The 24,894-nt window shown below is 36.8% G+C and overlaps 2 protein-coding genes across 9 annotated transcripts; both read right to left on the reverse strand.

Annotated features, from left to right (window-relative positions):
• Nucleotides 1-461: 461 nt before the first annotated feature.
• On the reverse strand, nt 462-9,519 carry LOC137014246 (uncharacterized). 6 transcript variants are annotated; one of them, XM_067378450.1, is made up of 6 exons: nt 9,398-9,513; nt 9,148-9,254; nt 8,967-9,064; nt 8,635-8,781; nt 5,964-6,184; nt 462-1,734 (listed from the first exon to the last, which is right to left on the reverse strand). In XM_067378450.1, exons 2-6 carry the CDS (start codon nt 9,172-9,174, stop codon nt 1,508-1,510), a joined length of 720 nt encoding a protein of 239 aa, XP_067234551.1. In that variant the 5' UTR covers nt 9,175-9,254; nt 9,398-9,513; the 3' UTR covers nt 462-1,507. The 6 variants fall into 6 exon arrangements, with proteins under 6 accessions (XP_067234551.1, XP_067234552.1, XP_067234550.1 ...); XM_067378451.1 differs by having other exon boundaries at nt 9,148-9,190; nt 9,388-9,512; XM_067378449.1 differs by having other exon boundaries at nt 9,388-9,471.
• zgc:174877 (uncharacterized protein LOC570025 homolog) lies at nt 9,511-24,716 on the reverse strand. Of its 3 annotated transcripts, XR_010893819.1 has the most exons (6): nt 23,494-24,716; nt 16,836-17,053; nt 16,489-16,683; nt 13,132-13,311; nt 12,248-12,652; nt 9,511-9,538 (listed from the first exon to the last, which is right to left on the reverse strand). XR_010893819.1 is itself a non-coding variant. In XM_067378448.1 (5 exons), the coding sequence occupies exons 1-5, from the start codon at nt 24,531-24,533 to the stop codon at nt 12,630-12,632; spliced, it is 1,653 nt and encodes a 550-aa protein (XP_067234549.1). In that variant the 5' UTR covers nt 24,534-24,716; the 3' UTR covers nt 11,001-12,629. The 3 variants fall into 3 exon arrangements, 2 of the variants coding, with proteins under 2 accessions (XP_067234549.1, XP_067234548.1); XM_067378448.1 differs by lacking the exon at nt 9,511-9,538 and having other exon boundaries at nt 11,001-12,652; nt 16,489-16,680; XM_067378447.1 differs by lacking the exon at nt 9,511-9,538 and having other exon boundaries at nt 11,001-12,652.
• Nucleotides 24,717-24,894: the final 178 nt, after the last annotated feature.

The raw sequence follows: 24,894 nt of genomic DNA on the forward strand, positions 1-24,894 counted from the left end.
CAAACGAATGAATTCAATGGAAACTAAAACTGTGGTTACCAAAATTCAGAAGAAAGTCAGTCATACAAGTGTGGAATGACGTGAGTAAATGATGACAGAATTTAAATTTTGAGTGAATTATCACTTTTGCATTGTATGTTTCTTGTCCGGCCTCCCACTTACCTCCAAGTTCGTCTGTGCAGATATATTAAAAGAAACAAACAAAGAGCAAACGGTTACACCAGAGCCGTTGAAAAGGGTTACACTGTAACACGCTTAACCAGCAGAGGTATCAGAGCGCCCTCTAGTGTCTAGGCGTGGAGTTCGCTCTTGATTTCTCAGTTGGCGGAGGTGCTCAGTTCATTTGAATAAGTCCATCAAAACGATGCGCTCACTTCGATCAAGACCCTTCTGGTCAGTTATATTACAGGTGATCACCAGTGACTGTCCGTATAGCCTTGATATCTTTGAATGTCGCTTAAGATAGAAATAGATATCCTTTATTAAAATATGCATATATAAAAAACAAACATTTGTTTCTCAACAATTGGCAATAAAGCATATCCATTATCTTTTCTTTATGTTGTTTTTTTTTTTTTTTTTTTTTTTTTTACAAGCTATCAAGCAGCAACTGCTTAATGAAATGCAAAATGAAATGCAAGTTCCATGTACTTTGTTCTACATAATGCACCAAAGCAATGCATTATCAATAGGTTACTGAAAATTAACACACATTTCATGTCATTCATAACCTGTTGTCATAGGTTATTTAAGAAAATACTTAAGGTGTGGCCACCCCTGTTGGAAAAAAAAAAAGAAAATGAAGAAAAGCTAAAACCAGCCTAATCTGATTGGCTGATCTTAGCTGGTGTTCAGCTGGTTCTTTCAGCCTGACCATCTAATGATGTGGCCGAAACCCATCTTCATCCAGGCTGCTAAACCTGCTAAGACCAGACAATCATCTTAGGTTGGATTTAGCAGGGTTTTTTAGCAGGGACATTTGCTGTTTCCCAGGTAAAATCCCGTGAGGTGAGGGCGAAGAGCTTTCAGACTGCTGTATAGATCATGTAAGAGGTCAAGCGGGGCTTCATGCATCACTACACTACTGAAAATGGACAATGGAAATTATATTTTGCATGTAAAAGTTTGGAAAAATTGCAAATCTGCAAGAAAAAATATTTCGCCCTCTTGCAAAATTCCAGATTCCATGGATTCCATATTGAAATGACAGAATTTTGGCAGAAAAAAATTTGCTAAGCAACAGTAACTGTGGCCACAACTTTAGTGACAGAGATAAAGACATTTTATGGTCCCCAGAAAGTCGTACAGTCATAAATTGACAAAATTTTCACTATTATTAATAATAATAACAATAACAATAATAAATATTGAATACCTAATACATACCGGTAATTGTTCAAAACTCATTTAAATAAATTATTAACAATGATAACATGATTACACAAAAATAAATTGAACATTAAGGGTCCATGCAGTGCAGTGGCTTGAGACTTTTCATAGGACCCATTTAACTTTCTCCTACTGTTTCATCTGAAACCCCTCGACAGACATGAGCAGAGAGAGCGCCAGTGAGGTTCTCGATCTGAGAGCGGAGGAACTTGCGATCCTCTTGTAGTTCCTGCACCTGTCTCTCCAATGCTTCAATCCTCTCCTGTTTGCTTTCCAGCAAACAGTGCAGTTTCGTGATGGTCAGCATAACACTGCTGGGTACATCTTCCATGATCGGCGGTATCACTGCAGAGAAAAAAAACATTATCACAGTGTTCCATTAATTACAAACCTGGTTGGGATTCGAACAAACACCCATCTGGTTAATGACAAGACCGTACCAAGCACATCACCCAGGCCGCAAAATGACAGAAGGGCGCTGCATGAGAGGTATGTCTGGTTCTACAGGGCTGCTCAAACGAAAGAAACAGCACCCTCAATTGATATTGTGATAATATCATATTGGCAAAACTGATTTGACAAACACTCCAGTGTGTATTTGTGCTCTGGAGAGCATCAAAGTGTTTCTATTTACAATGTTGTTTTGCAGCGTTGAGCAATGAAGCCACAGACATGTCTGTTGATCTCTTGAACGCAATGGCCAATCAGAGGTGTTTTAGTTAGTCTGAATCCACTCACCGCTCAAAACGTCAGAGTTTTGGTTCAGTGCTGCTGACTCTTGAGTTCTGCACTCTCGTGAATCCTCTCATTATAACAAATGAAGTGAAGACAAGATGTAAATAAGAGATTCATTATACACTGTGTTCCAAATTATTATGCAAGAGACATATCAGTAAGATTTCAGTACAATAAACATTCAGATTTTAGTTTTTCTAAGAAAATGTTTATTTTTTTATTTATCCATGTCTTTTTAGATAACTGGTATCAATCTCAGACAAAATAATTTGCCAGATCTATGGAAACCCTACTAAGAGGTTGTTCCACATTATTAAGCAAGTCACAGTTCTCATGCAATATGGGGAGGAAGAAAGATCTTTTTGAAGATGAAAAGCATGAAATGGTGCAATGTTGTGCAAAAGGCATGAAAACAACTAATATTGTGTGAAACTGAATGGCGATTATCTAATTATCATAAGAAGTGTGAGTAATTTAGAGCATAGCAGAATTCGGTCAGATAAAGGCTTATTATAATGAAAGTTCCTGTCAAAAAATATTAATTGTATTAAAAGGGCAGCTATAAAAAAGCCAGTGTTGAGCAGCAAACAGGTATTTGAAGCTGCTGGTGTCTCTGGAGTCTTGAGAACCTCATCATGCTGGCTGGCAGTTGTGCGTAAAGATGCATTTTAGACACCACTAACCAAACCTCACAAAGAGAAACATTGAAAATGTATTTCTACACCCACTGTAAAACAGTTTTAGTGCTGTGGTGTTTTTTTGCAGCATGGGATAGTGCATAGTGCATTGTATTTCAGAAGGCACTATCCTCCTTTTTATATCATAGCTGAAAATGGCCAGTTATGAACTCTTGTATGAACACATATCTTGCAAAAGTCATTTTAATACCCTCCATCTCACTTCCCAGCATTCCAGCCCAAATCATGACCCACCAGCTCCTTGCTGACATCACAGTCTTGTTGGAACGTGGTGGCCATTCACCAACCATCCAGAAATCCATCTATTTAGACCATCCATTGTAATACGGCATTAGTCAGTGAATAGAGCTATTTAAAAATGAGTCTTCATGTATTTCTACACCCACTGTAAATGTTTCTCTTTGTGAGGTTTGGTTAGTGGTGTCTAAAATGCATCTTTACGCACAACTGCCAGCCTGCATGGATAGCTTCTCGAGACTCCAGAGACACCAGCAGCTTCAAATACCTGTTTGCTGCTCAACACTGGCTTTTTTATAGCTCTGCCCTTTTAATACAATACATTTTTTTGACAGGAACTTTCCTCAACAAGCCTTTATCTGACTGAGTTCTGCTGTGCTCTAAATCACTCACAAATCTTATGATAATTCGATAATCTCCATTCAGTTTAACACAATATTAGTTGTTTTCATGCCTTTTGCACAACATTGCACCATTTCATGCTTTTCATCTTCAGAAAGATCTTTCTTCCTCCCCATATTGCATGAGAACTGTGACTTGCTTAATAATGTGGAACAACCTCTAAGTAGGGTTTCCATAGATCTGGCAAATTATTTTGTCTGAGATTGATACCAGTTATCTAAAAAGACATGGATAAATAAACAAACAAACATTTTCTTAGAAAAACTAAAATCTGAATGTTTATTGTACTGAAATAAACTGATATGTCACTTGCATAATAATTTGGAACGCAGTGTACAGTGTAGACAGCATCATTGATTATAACAGAACTTTATGAGATTGCGATGAACCGAGATAAGTGACAGCTTTTTATTGATTTTAGATGCCTATTATCATCCTTTTAGTACTTTAGATTACATTAAGTTTATGATAAAGTTGGCATCAATGAAAAAAACTTAGTTGACAATGTTATATTGAACTAATTTTCACACTGCTTGCATCATGACATGATTTTCATACATCACCATGACATGTTAATTAAGCATGACAGCGCAGTTACCAAAGGTATTAGTGTTTTCTTTCAAATAAATTTAAAGGTGCTCTATTTAAGTTTTTGACTGTGCTAAAGCATAAAAATACCACAATATGTTTGCAGATATTTGTAAAACATGCTCCGTTCACATACTCGTTTCTCTGAAAACCAATGCAACAGCCAGTTATTTTACTTTGAAATTTGTGTCGGAATTTCTGTTTTTGTTTCGGTCTGTACAAAACAGCAGGTTGCCAATATATATACCCGATAGTATTTCGCCACCGTGGGTTGCCAGTTGGCGGAAAACACATGCAGCGAATTGCAGCCATGGAAGCCAGCGAACAAACTGGGTCAGAGATTGCAGATTCAACATATGTGAACGCTGCCATCCGAACCCTGGTGCGCACCAAACAAGCGGACCGAGACCGCTGAAAAGATGGGTCTCGGTCCGTTTCCAAACAAACACTGGTGCAGTTCGAATGATACATGAACGCAACACAGACCAAAGACATGTAACCGAACAAAAAACAGGAAGACGAGACCCTAAAAAGGACAAAATCCTCACGCATGGCGGTTTTTCTCGTCATAGACGCGAGTGTGACGGATGGATTCCCGCCGGTGTTTTGACTACTTTACACATTTTATAAGCTCTTCACGAGTTTCCAGCTGGCCAAAATACCATCACATGTAGGCTACGCACCGCTACGCACACACAACGAGTGCATTTACCTCAGCAAACTGCACTGTTTTGGATGTTCGGTAAGTTCCGTCTCAAAAGAGGCAATACGACATAAAATCTGACCAATCACGTTGTGAATGTATCCCTATGCCATAAGGTTCGGTATCTTTTGGTTCGGTGATAAAATTGCCAATCTGAACGCTAACCGGACCAGGACCAAATGTTTTTTTTTTCTTCTTTGGTCCGGACCAAATGAACCAAACGAACCGAACTACAAGTTTGAACGCACCCTAAGTCTCCTCGCCTTCCAGTGTCAATTGAGCTCACTCCTGTTGTGTGTCTTCAAACTGGCAACCCGCGTAAGTATAGAGTCTGAGGAGGAGGGGGTGGGACAAACAATATTTTGAATTTGGACTGCAGTACCCATTTCAACCACTAGCTGTCATTCTTACATAGAGCACCTTTAAGCTTCTGTAATGTTTTTCTTCACCAGTTTTATTACTACTTGCTTTTACTTCTAAGCATGTTCTTTTAAAAGAAACCCTGACTAGAGCTGTGTCCGAAATCACCCCCTATACCCTTAAATAGGGCACTATTTGAGGTGGTGTCTGAAACCATAGTGGATTATATGGAGTGCTCTCATTCAATCCCACAATAACGAGTGTACAGCCAATGTACGCTCAGCGGCTAGAGACGACTCATAATGCACTGTGAGAATCACGTGCGAAATTAATTACTGCATCTGACTAGAAGATGGCGCCTGCAGCTGAATCATTCATCCATCCATTTTCTAAGCCGCTGGTCCAATGTGAAAACAGCGCATTATTATACAGGTATAAATTACTTTTTAAATTGATTATTAAATTGTACATAGTAGTTTCATACATAGTTTCCATTACAGAGTTTAAGATAAATCTTTTCATCTTACTACTGGAGCAGTAAGCACAAACTATGCAAAAGTGCATACTCTGTGTCCAAATTTGCTCGTTTTTCATTCACTCCCTCAAGTGAACTATATTAGTGGACTACTGTAGGGAATAGTGAATGAGGGCATAAGGGGTGATTTCGGACACAGTTTAGGACTACAGTCTAAAGCAGGCAGGCACTATCTAAAATCTCATCTAGGGTGCCAACAGAGCCTGGGCCGGTCCTGACTTCACTGCAGACAATACTTAAATGTTCTCTCTATCTGTGTCCCATTTTTTCATTTTGGAGATTGACAATGATTCTCAGTAAATGACAAATCACGTACTGGAGGTGGCACTGCTCAGAGTGTTGTCCTGCTCTGTATAATCAGCAGCTGGTGGTGAGTTTATATTTTCCCACTGGATTACTTCAGTCTCTGGTTCCTGTTTCATCCAGCTGTAGCTGCTCACGGGACTTTCCTGTCTCGCAGAGCTGGAGTCAAGCTCACTGCTGGGGGAGTAAGGAGCGAAATCCTGCAGCCATTGAGAGCTCATCTCAAAATGAGAGCTGCAGGAAGATAATAACATACAACAATCAAACAATCATGGAATCATTGCTCTTTTATATATTACTATAATATTTAAAGGGTTAGATCACCCAAAAAAAATGAAAATTCTGTCATTAATTACTCACCCTTGTGTCATTCCAAACCAGTAAGACCTTCGTTCATCTTCGGAAAACAAATTAAGATATTTTTGATGAAATGATGAGAATAATTTTTGTATGCAAAAACAAAACAAAAATACAAATTCGTCTCTCCCCTGTCAGTCTCATACGCAGTTCAGCACTTCTGTGTTTACATCCGAACGGCGGCTCAGTATTGGCCGAGGCTGTTCACGTGAGCAGCATGACGCACGCGTGTAACGCTGAAGCAGGAGCCGGCCAATACTGAGCTGGAGTTCTGACGTAGAACGCTGAACGTAAACAGCATACGAGACTGACAGGGGAGAGATGAATTTGTTGAATAAGGCCGTGTGTCCACCAAAGCGCTTGAGAGCTCTTCTGCAGTGCAGCGTTTTTTTCCGTTGAGACGCTTTGTTGCTATGATACGGAATATCCGCGGCACTGTTACTTATAACTGATTCTGCAGGTAATTGGTTTCAGATTAAAATGTTGACACAATGTAGAATTACTTGCTATGTATGTTCGGAGACCAGCAATATTAATTTATCATTCATTTTGTTTAGTTATCTGCTTGTTAATGTCGTTGTACAGCAAGAATGTTGTGACAGTTGGTCGATGTTGTATTTGTCCCGCCCCTCCTTCACTCTGATTGGACGGCTGAATGAAATGTGACATTGATGAGCGGAGCGTTTTACTCAAAGTTGAACATTCTTCAACTTGAGGCAATCAGTAAAACACGCCGAGCTCTCAGCGCTTGAGCTTGAAAAAGACGCTCAGCGCCTGGTTGCGCTCCTGGCGTTTGAAAAATGCGGCGCTCCCATTGAAAACAATTAAAAAAGTATGCTAGCAGCTGCAAAAAAACGCTTTAGTGGACACGGCCTAAAGTCGTTATTTTTGTTTTTGCGCACAATAAGTATTCTCGTCACTTCGTAACATTAAAGTTGAACCATTGTGGTCACGTTGACTATTTAAACGCTGTTTTGAATTTGGTAATTTCATTGCTATCTATTGAGGATAAAAAACCTCTTGGATTTCATCAAAAAAATCTTAATTTGTGTTTCGAAGTTGAATGAAGTTCTTACATGTTTGGAACGACATGAGGGTGAGAACTTAATGACAGAATTTTCATTTTTGAGTGTACTAACCCTTTAAAGTAGGGTTGCACCAAAATGAAAATTTTGGGCTGAAACCAAAAATTTTGGATGCACCTGGCCAAAAACTGAAACCAAAAATGACTTTTTTTTTTTATTATTATTATTATTCATTTCTTATTTTAAATGAGTCATTTGTATTATTGTATTATTAGACTTTTTAAATAAATTCAATAATTTTACTGAATCTGAATTTTAAAAAATACAAAGCAAGTCGCTTCGAAGCTGTGATCTTACAAAAGAGAGCGAAACCTGATTGCTGAACATGGAGGGGTGGAGTGGCATATTTTCAGCCTATTTTCTTTTCCGACCAAAAACCAGAAATGCCATACGTTCATTTTTTAGCAGCCGATATTTCTGTGCATCCCTAAATTAAATGTTCACTATTTAACTTTTGGTCCTCTAGCAGTTAAAAAAACAAAACTGCATATATTGTGATGAAGAGCATTGTTTTGGTTGTACTTCGGCTCTGCGTGACTGTGCAGATGAATATAGTTATCCTACTGCTCATAAAACATGCAATACTGGGCTTAAGAGATATAACCAGTTTAGATGGAAATTATCCCATGCTGACTAGCTGAAGATGCTACTGTAGGTATACTCATTAATAGACATGATACTTCCTTGAAAATAAATTCAAGCACAGCGAACAAGAACCATAATGAAATGACCCTTCACAATAGATAATGCTTTACAATGAACACTATTTATCTGTTCAATAAAACACCTTCTTTATCAGTTCTCTTTTTGCCATCAGACTCTCCTCTGTTTTTTTTTTAAACAGATGATTCCCTGGAGGTTCGAGATTTAGCGTGCCGTATAGTTAATTTTGAACAATAAAAGTTACATAGTGTACCTTTAAAATCAACATGAAATCAACACCGAATCTACTTTCTTAATACTGAATTTTTAAAAAAAATTTCATTATTTACATTTATGTTTATTAAATAATTGATGAAAAACTTATTTTTTCAAGTTGTACCATGTTGTTTTCTTAAAATTATAATAATAATAATAATAAATAAGAATATTCATGACAACTGTGGTTGTGTTCATGCAGCTTGTATCATGTCCTAATCCATTTTTAGTGACAGGATTTGTATTAAATAATAACAATAATAATGGTTATATAATGGTTCCTGCCATATTCAGTTTTGAAAACAACTAAACAAAGGAACATACCAGGATTGCAGAGGTAAATTACGAAGCTTGTTTCTGCGACTTCTCTGGTACTGTCTCCATTTGTGCCTCAATTCCGCCTGTCTTTCCTTAGAGAGTTCGGATACTGCAGGATGTTTTGTCTTTCCCTCTCTCTTTCTTCGTTGATAGCTAAGAATTTTTAAATAAAAAGAAAGTGTTTTGGTATAACATACTAAAAAATGTCATAATTTCCCATTTGCATAATACATTGTTTATGGTAATAATAGTACAGTACAACAGAATAAGAGCAAAGTCATTTCAATTAGTGTTTGCTATTATAATTTAAGATTTGCTGTGGAATAAAAATCAAATACCTTTCTCTTCTTTTTGCAAGGTATCTGGCCCTGGCAACAGGATCAGCATTCACCTTTGCTCTGTGTCGAGCTGATTTCTCATTGTTTGATAGTGGCATCTATAAAAAGAAAAAGAAAAAACTTTGTTACAATACAATAATATTCAAATACAAATTGTGGCAAGAATATAAATGGGATATACCTTTAGGCTAGCATCTGAAATCACCATAGTTTGTGTGCTAGAACTTTCAATGGGAGTCAAATGGGGTAACAGGTTACACCATTTGACATTTTAGTTTCCACATTTTTCTGAATAAAAAGTATTTTGAATTATTAACCTTCAAAGTTTTCCAAAAGACATTTCCATTCATATGTGAACCTCAGCAAACTTGTCATGTCATGGAAAGATCAAATTATCTGCTGTTTTGAAAGACATACTAACCTTGACTCACAGCCATGAGGATTTTCAGGGTTCCTCTCTTTCACAGTCACACCATTTCCTGTTTCACGGTCACATGACAGCTGAACTACATGTCGTCGGTTACACCAGCGATAGGGGAGGGGCTCTGGTTACACCACACAGAACAGCTTCACTACAATACATAATGCATGTTATAACAAACTGCTTCATACGTTGTTTTTCAAGGATTTCAAGCTTGTGATGAGACATTTTCTCCTAGTCATAATTTAACAACGGTTACACCACCTAGACATGGTTTGTCCAACAACAAGAACAAAATATCAAGATGCTTTTACTTCAAAGAATCATGTCAAATAGCTAACAATTTAGGGAGGATGACTCGTTCGTGAAGGATTGTTTTGAAGGAATTAGTTGAACCGGTTCACAAAACGTTCGTTCGCGAATTGGACTCTGAATCAGTCCGTCCGCGCGGATCTCGAGTCAACCGCTCAACTGACTCATTTGAACAAGAATCATAAGAACCGCAAGCAGTGAATTTGGGATTTGACCTGTTCAAACCACTTACTGCCTGATTAGATGGAAAGTAAGTTACATTTACACATAACTGCATCGCAGATTACAAATAATATTTACATGTTTATAGCATTTTATTAAAACAAGAAAAGAAAAAAAAAGCCAAGAGATGTAAATGAATTTTCGTATTATTTCATGCAAATCCAAAATGTATTTAGGTTCAAAATGACTGTTTTCGAGCTTAATCGTGGCTGAAACAAACTGGGACAAAGGAAAATTGCATCATAGCCTATACTAAGTCAAGTATTAAAATATTCAAAGACCATAATAAACAGCAGTTTCTTCCTACATGTTTGGAGCGTGTATTGCGTAATGACGTAATTACGTAAAAAGAACCTCCGAATTGTCAGGTTCTTTAAAACGAACCGTTCATAAGAACCGATTCGCAGAAATGAGTCGGACATCCCTTCTCACATTGTCAAACGGAACTGTTCAAGGCCCATAATGTGCTGAAAATCGCTGTCAGTATAACCGTGAACACTAGGATGAGCAATATATCTAGTATCTAGTATTAATATTTAGCCTAAAGGTAGTATATATCTAGTATTAATATTTGATATTTATATCCACGGACCCCCCAAGGGCCTTAAGGGGATGCTATGATGTCTGTGAAAAAGTTCTGAGAAAACTGTAATAAAAAAAAAAAAAAATGAAATAAATAAAAGTAAATATGCAAATCAATTTAACCAATTATAAGAGTTAATGTTAACACTTTACAATAAGATCTAATTTATTAACATTAATGTATCAACTAACATGAACTAACAATGATCAATGCATTTGTTACAGTATTTATTAATCTTTGGTAATGTTAGTTAATAAAAATCCACTGTTCGTTCACAATGCATTAATGTTAACAAATACAACATTTGATTTTAATAGTGTATTAGTAAATGTTGCAATTAACATTAGCTAAGACTAATAAATGCTGTAGAAGTATTGTTAATTCTTAGTTCATGTAAACTAAAGTAGTTAACTAATGAAACCTTATTGTAAAGTGTTACCGAATTATAAATATAATAGATATAATTAAATGTACAGTATTTGACATGGCCATTTTATTCTGTTTTCTAAAGATTGGTCTGTAATCATCCGGTTGACAGTTACTTTGTTTCTCTTCATGTTTTTTCATCTTACAGTACACTAATAGTGGGTAGAAAAATGGACAAATGTGTAAATATATTTAAATATTTCACAGATAATATTATATACATTTCTAGCATTTTTTTTTTTTTTTTTTTACTATATACTTTTTTTTAAACATATGAATATATACAGAATTGTTATTAGTATAGGGGTCCCTTGCAAAGATAGCATATTTAAAGGTCCGTGGCATCAAAATTGTTGGAATATCCCTGGTTTAATAAAGCACAATGGTTAAAATCACTTGCAGCACCTTTAATTGTTAAACAACTCTGCAGACATTTCAAAACCATAGAATGAAAAATAAACATTTTAAACAAAACAAATCACAAATAGTGTTCTTCAACTCTGGCTTTTGAAGGCCCGTCCTGCAGAGATCAGCTCCAAACCTGATCTGACTCATAAGCCTGCAATTTTCTAATAACCCTGAAGATGACCTTGATGACCTTGTTCAGGTGTGTTTCATTAGAGCTAAACTCTCGCAGGACAGCGGATCTCAAGGGCCAGGTTTAAATGACCCTGACATAGAGGAATGTGATAGAACTGTGTGAGAATAAAACCTTGGTAGAGTTTATGTGAAGAATACAAAAACACATACATGACTGGATGATCTATTTCACTCAGCTACTGTATGCAACAATATGTGCAACTTAAGATAAAAAAAGCACAGTTCTAATAGATCTGTGCATTTATTACACAAACTACTTAAAACTTCTAAGAGACGTACGCACAGTAACTTGTGTGATAAAACTTGTGGGTAAAGAGATCTATCATCATATGCATAACACATGTTTTAATGTCACCCACTATTTTTATTTCCTTCCAAGGCCCAATGCCTCTCATTCATTTCCACTTGCAATAGTCTCAGAGCGCCCTCTAGTGTGCAAACATGGAGAATGTTTGTTCAGCAGTACTAGGCAGCAGTTCTCAGAAGCTTTCACCCGCTCCATCATCATAAAACAGCAGTTCAGTTGTGATATTGTAGGCCAACCTGGAAGACTAGTTCACCATAGTCTTAAAGTTCTCCAAATGTTTTTCAGAGTAGCAGTTTTCAAATGACATCTGAAATCTTAGTATACATGTTAGAAGAATTACGTATGACAACTCACTGTAGTCCTTAATAGCAACTTGCATTTTTAAAGCAAAAAAGAAAATTCATATATACCCATAAATCACCAACCCACTAGATCAAGGCTCAGAAATCTCAAGTCTTTTCCGGGATGTAGAATTACAAACTGAACAGCTCTGCAGAGACGACACACTGCTGGGCACAGCTGAGAGTGTTTCCTCACAAGGCCTGACCCACCAGAGGAACAGACTTATAAGCGACCAGGTGCAGTTCTGTGATGAGGGCCGTATTTGGGACACTGTCAGGGAGGGTCAACCAGGCCATAAGATGGAGAGCCTAAAGAAGGTCCTTTACAGTATAGCCTACTGTACTCCAGGGCACATGGAGGCTGACTCATATGACTCATGTGAACCTTAGTGACAGACTTTGACGGAAAGCCCTACTCATGCTCTTCTTCTTGATGAAGGCAGATCAAGACCTAGTCACGCTGGGAAACACACCCTGTTGAGAAGAGATTGAAATACAGCTCAAATCATTATTTGAACGTCCTTGTTACACATATAGTTACTACAGTAATAATGATGAATTATGCATAGTTGCATGCAACTAACCCTAAACCAAACCCTAACCCTAACTGTAACTCTATAGTAAGTACATGTAGTTAATTAATAGTATTTATTTGAGTAACTATGGCACTGTAAAATAAAGTGTAACCCAAAATCCTAATCCTACCCCTTTACTAAGTACATGTAGTTAATTATTCTTACTCCGTGAACATTTGTTTAAAAAAAAAAAGTAAGTAGTTACAATTTAGTTTAAGGTGTACTATTACATGTATTTACTCTTAAATCTTTACAAAAAACATTTACACAATGGACCTTAACAGCTAAGGTGAATTCATGAACAATCCAGATTCCAGATACATAACCGACAATGGAAGAACACTCATTAAGTTACTGTAAAAGTGTGACTTCATGTACCTCTCTTTCCTTTCTTCTTGTGGCGTTTTTTTTTCCTGACAGTGCTGGACTCTTCAGATGAAGACGTGCTGCTGGATTCATCAGTGAAGCTCTCATCATTGGTAGATGAGCTGGACGAGCACTTACGCCGCCTTTTACGTGACCTGGGCTCTGAGAACATGGATGTGCTCGCTCTTGGAACTGAGAATAGTAGTAAACAAGAGCACATGAGCAATTGTAACAGGAAATGGAATATAAACTGCAAAATTCTTTAATTCATCATTTGAGCTGAACATGAAATGACTCCTCTGTGAAATCTCAGATTTTAAGAGTCTGAAATTAAATTTTTTATTCTATGCACTAAATGAAAATGCTAATTTTTAAAGGGTTAGTTCACCCAAAAATGAAAATTCTGTAATTTATTACTTACCTTCAAGACCTTCGTTAATCTTCGGAACACAAATTAAGATATTTTAGTTGAAATCCGATGGCTCCGTGAGGCCTCCATAGGGAGCAATGACATTTCCTCCCTCAAGTAAAAACTAAAAACATATTTAAATCAGTTCATGGGAGTACAGTGGTTCAATATTAATATTATAAAGCGACAAGAATATTTTTGGTGCACCAAAAAAAACAAAATAACGACTTATATAGTCATGGCCGATTTCAAAACACTGCTTCAGGAAGATTCAGAGCACAAATGAATCTGTGTATCGAATCTTCCTGAAGCAGTGTTTTGAAATCGGCCATGACTATATAAGTCGTTATTTTGTGCACCAAAAATATTCTCGTCGCTTTATAATATTAATATTGAACCACTGTACTCACATGAACTGATTTAAATATGTTTTTAGTACATTAATGGATCTTGAGAGAGGAAATGTCATTGCTGGCTATGCAGGCCTCACGGAGCCATCGGATTTCAACTAAAATATCTTAATTTGTGTTCCAAAGATTAACGAAGGTCTTACGAGTGTGGAACGGCATAAGGGTGATTAATAAATTTTCATTTTTGGGTGAACTAAACCTTTAATTTTATAGATATGCATTTTTATAACCTTATTGATTTTATAAATATATATATATATATATTTTTTTTTTTTTTTTTACACACACGGTCATTAGCTGGCCTCTTGTGTGCACACTGTTCTAGTTAAATAATTTTTTGCACACGTAAGAAATTTTGGTAGTTGTGAAGTAGTTTAAGTGCTTTACAAATTGCAAATTAAATTAACTAATCTTGCATTGTGGCCTGGTTATATTTTGGTCTTTAACAACATTCTCTAAAAACATTATTTAAATATACAGATCACTTAAAAACTTTAATGTTTAAGAGGTCTTTTATTCCTAATGCCATTAAAATTATCAACTCTGCAAGTGACTGATAGTGACATGAGCTGTATTTTTTTTTTTTTTTTCATAAAGACAATGTTATATTAACATTTTGCAGAAAATGAAAGAAAACTGCATGTCATGTTGGTTACATTTTATTTTTAATTATAAAATGGATAGATCTGGGCCTTGATTCCTATTGGTTGGGCCGTGTTTGAAGCCATTGTAAAATTCCCCAAAACATACAGCTGACCGTGTTACAAACAGTCAAACCAAAATGTATTCAGACACCTTGAACATTTCATTCATTAATACAGTTTATTCACTATAGCTTAAAAAAGGGTAATAATAAAATAAAATATGACAAGACTGTGTCAGAAAAAAAAAAATCTTGATTCAAATTGATTCAAATCAATTTTACTGGTAGTCCACTATATGAAGAATGTTTGGGTATAATGTGTCACAATTTACTTTATTTTGCTATCCTCACCTATAAATGAACTATAGTGTCCTGCACCCACTAGTACAAATATATCAAAAATGTCTGAATAGTTTTTGGTTTGACTAAGTAAGATGTGTATGTTGCTGCGTCTGTCTTAGCAACCACTCTTAGCAACGTAAACATAGTTTGTTCTCAATTGATTTTGTTTACTGAAGCTTACTGAGTTGTGTGGAAGAGTATTGTGAGAAAGATATCGAGTGACCGAGTGTATTACCTGCGTTCAGATATAGCATTTTCTTTCAGGTCAGTCCTATGTTAATAATAAAAAATCTGTTTGAATGTCCGCTGCGATCTTGTCCTTTTAACATTTAACGGGTTTTCCTGTGCCCTGCTGACACTGATAGCACTAGTCAAAGCATTTGTCATTTGCGTCTTGTTCAGTGTTCACAACAAGTTTCAATATAAAAGTCTTTGTGACGGAGTGACTCGCTCATAATGACAATCTTTGCCGCCATCTAATGGCATAAATAATGTAACTTCTGTTGATGTTCACGGTCAGGGACTATTTTTTCCAGCGGAGGGAAGGAAATTACTTAACGATTTTACTTCATGAATGTTGCATTGATACATATTTTTTGGCTTTAATATTTGTATTGTGTGGTAACCGTTTTATCAAAGCAATATGCCCTATGAAACCGTGGTTTAGAGTGAATTTATAAACAGCTTTATAACTTATAAAATCTTGTGTGTGTGCGACCCATGTTGGCAAACTGAGTCGCAATGAGCACATTTTCAAAAATGAGTTATTATTATTCTCACATTCTCTATAAAAAAAAACCTTCAAAATGATGTATGATTTGTTGGAATCAGACACAAAAAAGATTTATGAGCTACATCTGTTTGAAGTCGATAGAGTCAAAGTCAATTTTGAGAAAAGGTTCCAAAACAAAATCACCTAGCAACCACTTTAAAATCCCTGGTAATAAATAATATCCTACTGTACTGCATGGATCTAATATAATGTTACACATCAGATGTTAACCAAACATCTTAACCATCAACAGTTAACCAAACATTCATAATGTTTGCATGAATATTCAACAAGACAGATTTTTTTTAAAGTACTGTAATTATATGTATACGTGTATACCTGGATCGCATGCCGAGGCGTCTTTTTGCGCAGGCTTCTTATGTCAGCAGTGAAAGTTTTTATATACCTTTATATACTCCTCTCAGAAAATGTACAAATAAAGATACTTTTAGATGTTTAATTGCTATTTGCAGCATTTGGATGGCTTGACAAGTACTGTAATTCTGTGTATATTTGTATATCGGGATCGCGCGTTGTCTGAGGAGTGTTTGTTCGCATGCTTCGGATCTGTCAGTCAGCATGAGAAAGATTGTTTTGTTTACATCCGAATGAGTTTGACAATCGCATTTCATTGGTTAAGACTCATGCCATCAAAAATTCACTAAGAATATTCACAAAGTACCAAACTTGTGCGACTAATTTTGCCAGCACGGGTCACATATATATATATAAAATCCATTATAACGTGTAAGTGTTTTGAATAAGGTCAACTATTTAAATCTTTCCACCGCACCTTCAGGCACTGAAACCAAGCGAGCGCCAGTGAGGTTCTCGATCTGAGAGCGGAGGAACTTGCGATCCTCTTGTAGGTCCTGCACCTGCCTCTCCAGAGCATCAATCCTCTCCTGTTTGCTCTCCAGTAGGCACTGAAGTTTGGTGATGGTCAGCATAACACTGCTGGGTAAACCCTCCATTGGAGGTTCCGCTGCTGAGAAAAAGAATCATGAATTTTATCACTCAATCTTCATCCCATCATTTAAATATAGAGAAGCTAATGAGCTCATTGACATGGATTCTCAAAATATAAAAAAATAAATAAATAAATAAATAAAAATATATATATATATATATATATCGTACTGGCAACAGCACTGCTCAGAGATTTGTCCTGTTCAGCATCATTGGCGGCCTCTGAATTCATGTTTTCCTGCTGGATTACTTCAGGCTCCGGTTCCTGTTTCACCCAACTGTGGCTGCTCACAGGACTCTCTTGTTTCGCTGAGCTGGAGTCGAGTTCACTGCTGGGGGAGTATGGAACAGATTCCTGCTGCCACTGAGTGCTAATCTCAACCGGAACGCTGGAAGAGAACAAAATCATACAACAATGTCATAATGCCACTTTTCATATTATTTCAATGCTATCCTATTTAAACATTACTTGAATAACTAATGTTATTTGGTGTAACCAATAATAATAATAATAATAATAAGACTAGTTTAGTCTCTTTTTAAAGAAGGCACATGGCAGATATTGCTGAAGTTGAAAAAAAAGAAACGAAACAAAACAAAAAACGTTATAGGAGTTTGTTTATTATATTAAAAAAAAATGCACAAATTTTAAAAATGTATACATGAAATATATATTTTGCCAAACATGTATAAATCTAAACAAGCTGTGTTCCAAAAATTTGAGGTTGATCTCTCAAAAAATTAGCTTTCAGTAACATGTTGTTTGGGTGCAGTACCAAACGTTTCCACTGTGGCTATTTTTTCAAGACCATTTAACTTTAGGGCTCTCAAGTGTCACGCATTGAGCGTTGTATTTCACACCAAAGACAGAAAAACTATTTATCATACATTTAATATGCCGCAGCGCCCAAAATATATCTGACCGCACACAGGAATCAAGCACGTCTCCCCTGGAGTTCTTATTCGAGCCTGCCACTTATCAGCCGCACAAGAGAGGCTACACAATAGCCAATCAGAAAATAGCACTATTGTATCTGGGTAAAATTTAACGCAACACCAATGAAAAATGCATATCCTGGAATTGTTCACCATCATCCTTGTTCACCCACAGAGGAAACCACTGGAGCTCTGAGCATCACTTTGAGCACAGAATAAGTCATGATCTCCTGTTTTAACGTTACAACAAATTCACAACTTGCTTGACACAAACAATGACAATTTGATTGTTGTTAGAGAATTCTTTTAAGTAGATTCATACTGTCTTCTTTACGTTAAAGGTGCCCTAGAATTAAAAATTGAACTTTCCTCTGCATAGTTGAATAACAAGAGTTCAGTACATGGAAATGACATACAGTGAGTCTCAAACTCCATTGTTTCCTCCTTCTTATATAAATCTCATTTGTTTAAAAGACCTCCAAAGAACAGGCGAATCTCAACATAACACCAACTGTTACGTAACAGTCGGGATCATCAATATGTACGCTCCAATATTTGCATATGCCAGCCCATGTTCAAAGCATTAGACAAGGGCAGGACGTCTGGATGTGCACAGCTGAATCATCAGACTAGGTAAGCAAGCAGTGTTGCCAGATTGGAAATTTCAAGTTTCATACCAGAAGCTCAAAATTATCGTATTTAGAAGAAAATTATCGTACACAAGTTTTTAGTATAGGTTATTTAACTGAATTAATAACTAATGATTTTTACAACGGAATGAATCAATAGCGAACTCAAGCTGGACAATAACACTATTTTAGCTGCTGTACAGTCACAATTATGTTCCCTCTGTCTCTGTAAAGCTATACTTTGACACAATCTGCATTGTAAAAAGCGTTGTCTGTAAAAATTGTCTTTTTTTTAAATATTTCGTTAGCATGTTGCTAATGTACTGTTAAATGTGGTTAAAGTTACCATCGTTTCTTACTGTATTCACAGAGACAAGAGCCGTCGTTATTTTCATTTTTAAACACTTGCAGTCTGTATAATTCATAAACATCTTCATTCTTTATAAATCTCTCCAAGAGTGTGTAATGTTAGCTGCAGCCCGTTAGCTGCAGCCTAGTTACTATCAAACTCATTCAGAAACAAATGTAAACATCCAAATAAATACTATACTCACAGGAATCGATGTATGCGTGCAGCATGCATGACGAACATCTTGTAAAGATCCATTTGAGGGTTATATTAGCTGTGTGAACTTTGTTTATGCACTGTACTATAGTCGACAGCTCAGAGGGGGCAGGGAGTGCATGATTTAAAGGGGCCGCAACATGAATCGGTGCATAGTTAATGATGCCCCAAAATAGGCAGTTAAATTTATTTAAAAAAATCTATGGGGTATTTTTAGCTGAAACTTCACAGACACATTCAGGGGACACCTTAGACTTATATTACATCTTGTAAAAAAAGTTTGATGGCACCTTTAAGTACTGTATTATAGTTTCTTTTAGATAGACAGGAACATTTTGTTTACCTGCTTGATTATTTTCGGCTACTTCCTGTAGCCTTCTGATGAAGTAGCCGAAACTAGTCAAGCTGGTAAACAAAACGTTCCCGTCTATCTAAAAGAAACTATAATACAGTGCTGTTAGAGAATGTTTCCCAGATAATCTGCATCAGTTTTTCATGAGTGTCTGTAACTTAGCCAACAGTTTTACAGCCTGTTCACTGACAACACCTGCTCAGAACAAGTAGTCTATGCCTAGTTATATTTTCGTTATCACACGATGACTGACATTTTGTCACATTAAACATCTCTCTCTCCAAATAGGCTTAATAATTTTATTTGCAGTTGTGGTTGGAGATGTCACACTTGCCTGTCTTCAAAACTTGAGAGCCCTGTTTAATTGTGTGTTCGTGTGTATAAAAAGATTTTGGCACTTGCTATACCAGTCTTGAACCACTCCGATGAAGTAGAAAAAAATTCTAAAAAAAAAATAAATAAATAAATAAATAAATAAAATAAAATTTCCAATAAAAATGACAACAGGACCAGAGGGTTAAACATTCTATTTTATTCTTCACATTTTGTAAGTATTCATGAAGGTTTTGCAGCTGCAGACATATAATGTGTGTATATATAAAAATATATATATATATACACACATTATATTTAGGGATGCACCGATGATTTTTTGGGGCCGATACCATTTATTATTATCCACATTTATTTAGGTAGGCTAAATGGATGATTTTTGCAAATCGTTTAATTTGTATGGTGAATATGAAAATTGAGAAATGGGCCCAGGCACAAGACAAAATAGAAGACTTGGAGAAGACGTTGTATGACAAAAAGCAGCACAAAGAATTAACACCATTCATTTAAATAAATTATATGATTAGTTCAAATAAATATTGCCTTGTCACTGTCAGTGTTGCCTGTCATTCATAATTTTAATAAATCCATTAAAGAATCATTAAGTTAGCCTATGTTAGCTATATGCTTAAGCAACGAGGGGACTACAGACTGACTTTAAAGAAAAGACACACAATGCAGGTAACTTGCGCACGCATCTCTCTCTCTCTCTGATCTTTCTCTTTCAGTTCTCTGACTCTTTCTTTTAATAATGAATTTAAAGAAATGTGATAATTCATGGCTCTACTTTATTTAAAGCGGACGGAGTGCTAGAACTAACTTAAGAAACTTAACTTAAAATAACCGTTTAAAATAATTACACTGTAAACATCAGTTACAGCTTTAACTTGTTTTTAACTTGGCAAATAACCAAGGTATACGCGGGATAATCCACGGCAAGCCCAGGGTTTCTGCAGGTTTCATCAAATCTAATTTAATGCTTTTTAGTGCCTTTTTAATACCATTTTTTTTTATTTCTTAATGCCATATGTCGCTAAATGTCGATAGATGACGTCATATGGCAATTAGAATATTCATCATGTTATTGTTGTAGTCGCATTCTGCCAAGTGTCAGCCCTTTATTTGTTTGCTTCTCTGGTGCTAACCTTTTTGCTCACATAATATATTTTAATACAGCCAAAGTCCAAATAAAATAGTTTCATCTATTTATTTTTCTGGTTTTCTTGTTAGACAACATGAAATGACTGAAATGCAGCCCATTAAGATTACACAGGGCTCGACATTAAGCCTTGTCATTCGCTTGTGTAAGTAAGTAAAAGGGTTGCTTGTCAAAAAAAAAAAAAAAAAAAAAAAAAAAAAGGATTTTTTTTTCTGGTGTAAATATACATTTAAAATTTCTGAAGCAATATCCTTTCAGAATATTGCAACTTTGACATATTTAAATCTGCATATTTGTTATAGATTTGTGACCCCAGCTTAAACTGAATGCGCTGCTCCTCTCAGCCACTCACTGAACAGCAGACACAGAGAAAGAGGTGAAAGCATGCAAAATCTCAAGCTTGTGCGGCAGTACCAGGGGGTTTTGGATGCTAGATCAGGTTAACAAGTATATTCATGCACTTTCTTGGAAAAAAGTTGCAAAAGGGGTCTCTGAAAAGTCGCTAAGTTGGCAACACTAATGCAGCCTTTCGTCTCCAGGTCCCAGCCCGCTGCTGTCCAAAAACGGCTTTACGGCAATTTTGCAACAGCCGGAGGCCAAAATGGTGCCACGTGTAAATACCAATGTACATATTTTGCAACTGCAAATCAAAGTTATTAATTATGAAGGCCATATTCAATATACACCGGTAGTATTATTTTTCTTCAAAACTATCTAAAAATTTAATGCCTGTAGAAATAAAATTTAATGCTTTTTAATGCCATTTAAGGCCTTAATTGTCACAAAATCCATTTAATGACTTTTAAGTAAGGGATAATCCACAGCTAGCCATGCATTAAAGGACGCACCCTATGTTGCCTCTACGTCGTGCATTAAAACCCTTTAATGCATGGCTAGCCGTGGATTATCCCTTACATAGTTAGTGACAGATTGCAAGCATATTCGTCTAAAATAAGTCTGTATTTTTAGCTTCAGAATCATTTTTATTGTACTGTCACCATTGTCCTGTGCATTGGGTTACCAGCACCAAGTCCAAGCTTATTCATTCCCTCTCCCAATATAATTAGCATTTTAATCAACAGTACTATTTTAATTAACCTTTTACTAGGGCTGGGTATTGACAATTTTCACGATTCAATTACTATTCACATGCTTTCGATTCGATTACGATTGCGATTCGAGCATAATGAATCAGTGTATCGAATTATGATTCAGATCGCGTGTCAAACTGCCAACGGCTAAAATCACGTAACTTTGGCGCTCCGAACAGCTGATTTGACACGTTGATTCATTTATGCTCTGATGCTTCCTGTAGCAGTGTTTTGAAATCGGCCATCACTAAATAAGTTGTTGGGTTTTTTTTGACGCTCCAAAAATATTCTTGTCGCTTTATATTATTAATATTGAACCACTGTACTCACATGAACCATTTAAATATGTTTCTAGTACCTTTATGGATCTTGAGAGAGGAAATGTCATTGCTCCCTATGCAGGCCTCACAGAGCCATCGGATTTCAACTAAAATATCTTAATTTGTGCTCCGAAGATGAACGAAGGTCTTACAGGTGTGGAATAGCATGAGGATGAGTAATAAATGACAGTTTTCATTTTTGGGTGAACTAACCCTTTAAATGAACTTTTTTATATACAAAAACTTAAATTACACTCAATGATGTTTTTATTATAAACTTTAGAATTAATAATCATATTTTACTCTTTACACTTATGAAATACAAACATTTAAATTGCGACTGTCATAACTGATTTATTCAAACATGCATTAAATATTGAAGAACATTAAAAATTATAATGAATATGTAACGGTGCATAGCTAGATCAGAAAGTTGCTTCCTAGAGTTCACTTTTCTAGCTGACTAATGAGTTTATGGTCACTGAATATGTTTTTCTGAGGTAAATGTGACATTGTTTGCAAGCTGTTTTATTGACGTCTTTCTGAGATTGAAACACTGATTGAGCGATTACACAAGACATGATACGGATTTCGGTAAGTTGTACTGTATATTTTAACATACCTCCAGATGTTCATGCATGTTTATGTCGTGCTGTAACTGGTATTAAAGCAGAGGAGAGGATGATCTAATGCTTCTCTTTAACTGAGGCGCTACAGCGATCTGTCACGCCACATTAAACAGTGCCAAAACGGTATTTATTTTTTGAATCTCATAAGATGGACTAGGGCTGCACGATATATCGCATGCGATTGTCACGCGCATTTCGTCAGTAAAGCCGGTTCCCTGATTACCGCTAAATCGCCATCACCTGCTTTCAAATGGAGCGGCATTTAACAGACAGAGCCGTAGTTCACTGACAAGCTACGCAATATCACTTTCAATATCGCAGATGAATCACCTTCGATAATGAACGCGATATTGCGTAGCTTGTACTGACGAAATGCGCGTGACAATCGCATGCAATATATCGCCCAGCCCTAAGATGGACGTCATTTGACTTTGCTTCATATGAAAAGTAACAAAGCACAAAGCACAAAGATTATTGCGATTTATTGGATGGGAGGCGCTCCAACTGAAAACAGACTAGACTAATCGATTCTTGGGATTTAAGAATCAATATCACTTCATAAAAGTGAGAATCAATTAAAATCAAGAAATCAATATTTTTTACCCAGCCCTACCTTTTACCATATGTCTTGGAATATCGCGATAATATCGTATCGTGAGTTAAAAATATGTAACGAATCGTGACATGAGCATTCTTAGTGCCTGTCCAGTCAAAAAATAACCAGAATATAACTTTTGTACGAATTTGGTGTTTGGAAACTTCTGTTCAAAATTTGAACATTGAGTTATTTTCATCAATATTTAGGCCAAACATACCTGTGCAAACATACCGCCATGATCTCCCTCGTTTCGTTCATTCGTTGTATTGAAGTGAGCCTCAGACTGTGATTGGTGTAGATGGTTCTCGTGCCGGCCTCTTTACATATTTTGGGCAGCATTTGGGACAGATAATTGACTCCCAAAGGAACTGCAGTGTACCAGATCTCATCGCTGGTAAAATAGGTCCTTTTGGGTTGCAGGTAAAGCGCTTTTGCGTCTGCGGGGATTTTGCTCAAATATTTCTCCAGAGAGGCAACCGGACACAGCGGATTGCCAGGCTCTTCATACATAGCCTTTCGTTTTTTCTTGCCTTCCCTTTCCTGCAGGTTCTTCATGTCCTCGTTTAATGTCATCGTGAAGTATTTGAATCCGTTTTGGTCTCGGTTCAAAACAAACGCGTTTGGCTGCAGGTGTCGGTTCCCCTCCTTACCCCGGAGTCCGAAATGTAATTGTATGTCATACCACACCTTATTTAACAAGCCTTTTGGGTTGCCAGGGTCCAGTGCAGCAGAATGCTTCAGCATGTGCTGGTCTTCGAGTGAAATCGGAGGGTAATGTGCGGTTATATCCCTACCGGAGCGTCGCATCTGCTTAACAACCCCTTTAAAAACGTTGTTGGCGGACCTGAATTCGGCGTCCTGCATCAGATTCCATGCGCGGTTGAGGGGAGGGTCGTTGATGAAGCGATTCAACCCAGCCCGAAGCCCGACATAGCTGCTGATACCGTACAACTCTCCCTTGCTCGTCCGAATAGATCCATAAAACTCGCGCAGTACCGGGTTCAGCTCCGACTTTTCGGCGGTTTTAAAGTCGATTGTCAGCTGCTTCTCGCGCAGCCAGGCTTTAAAACAGTTCACAGCCCATATCGTTTGCTTTACAGTACTCGATTCGTTTCGGTTGTGTTCCAATTCGTCTAAATCCGCTGAGGACACATTCGCACACCTGGATATCTGTGCTGCTAAACTGGGCTCTCCTCCCTCCGTCTCTTCTTCCTCTTCACCTGAGGAGCTTTCGCACTTTAGGTCAAACATATTCATGGAAACACGATCTGCTGGTTAAATTGGTTTTCTTCTAATACATCATAAATGCTCAATGTGTTCGTATGAACATACATGGCACCCAGACTAACCTTTCCATATCTGTACAAAGCTCGAATGAACCAGTATTTTAAGCGACTTGCTGACCTGTATACATAAACAGACACGAGTGTTTTCAGTATTTCTTTGTTCTTCTTCATGGAGATACTGGCGGATGGAGCGTCACAGAAACATACCGCCCCCTACCGTTTACTGTGCGAGCAACAGGAGCGATCCAATCACCCAACCATCTGTTCTCCACTTTTATGTAAAAGCCCTTTAATTTAACCTTTGGTACTTTATCACTGACCCTGTGTCTCAA

The sequence above is a fragment of the Chanodichthys erythropterus genome, chromosome 23, assembly GCF_024489055.1.
Source record: "Chanodichthys erythropterus isolate Z2021 chromosome 23, ASM2448905v1, whole genome shotgun sequence".
In the NCBI taxonomy this organism is placed as follows: Eukaryota; Metazoa; Chordata; class Actinopteri; order Cypriniformes; family Xenocyprididae; genus Chanodichthys; species Chanodichthys erythropterus.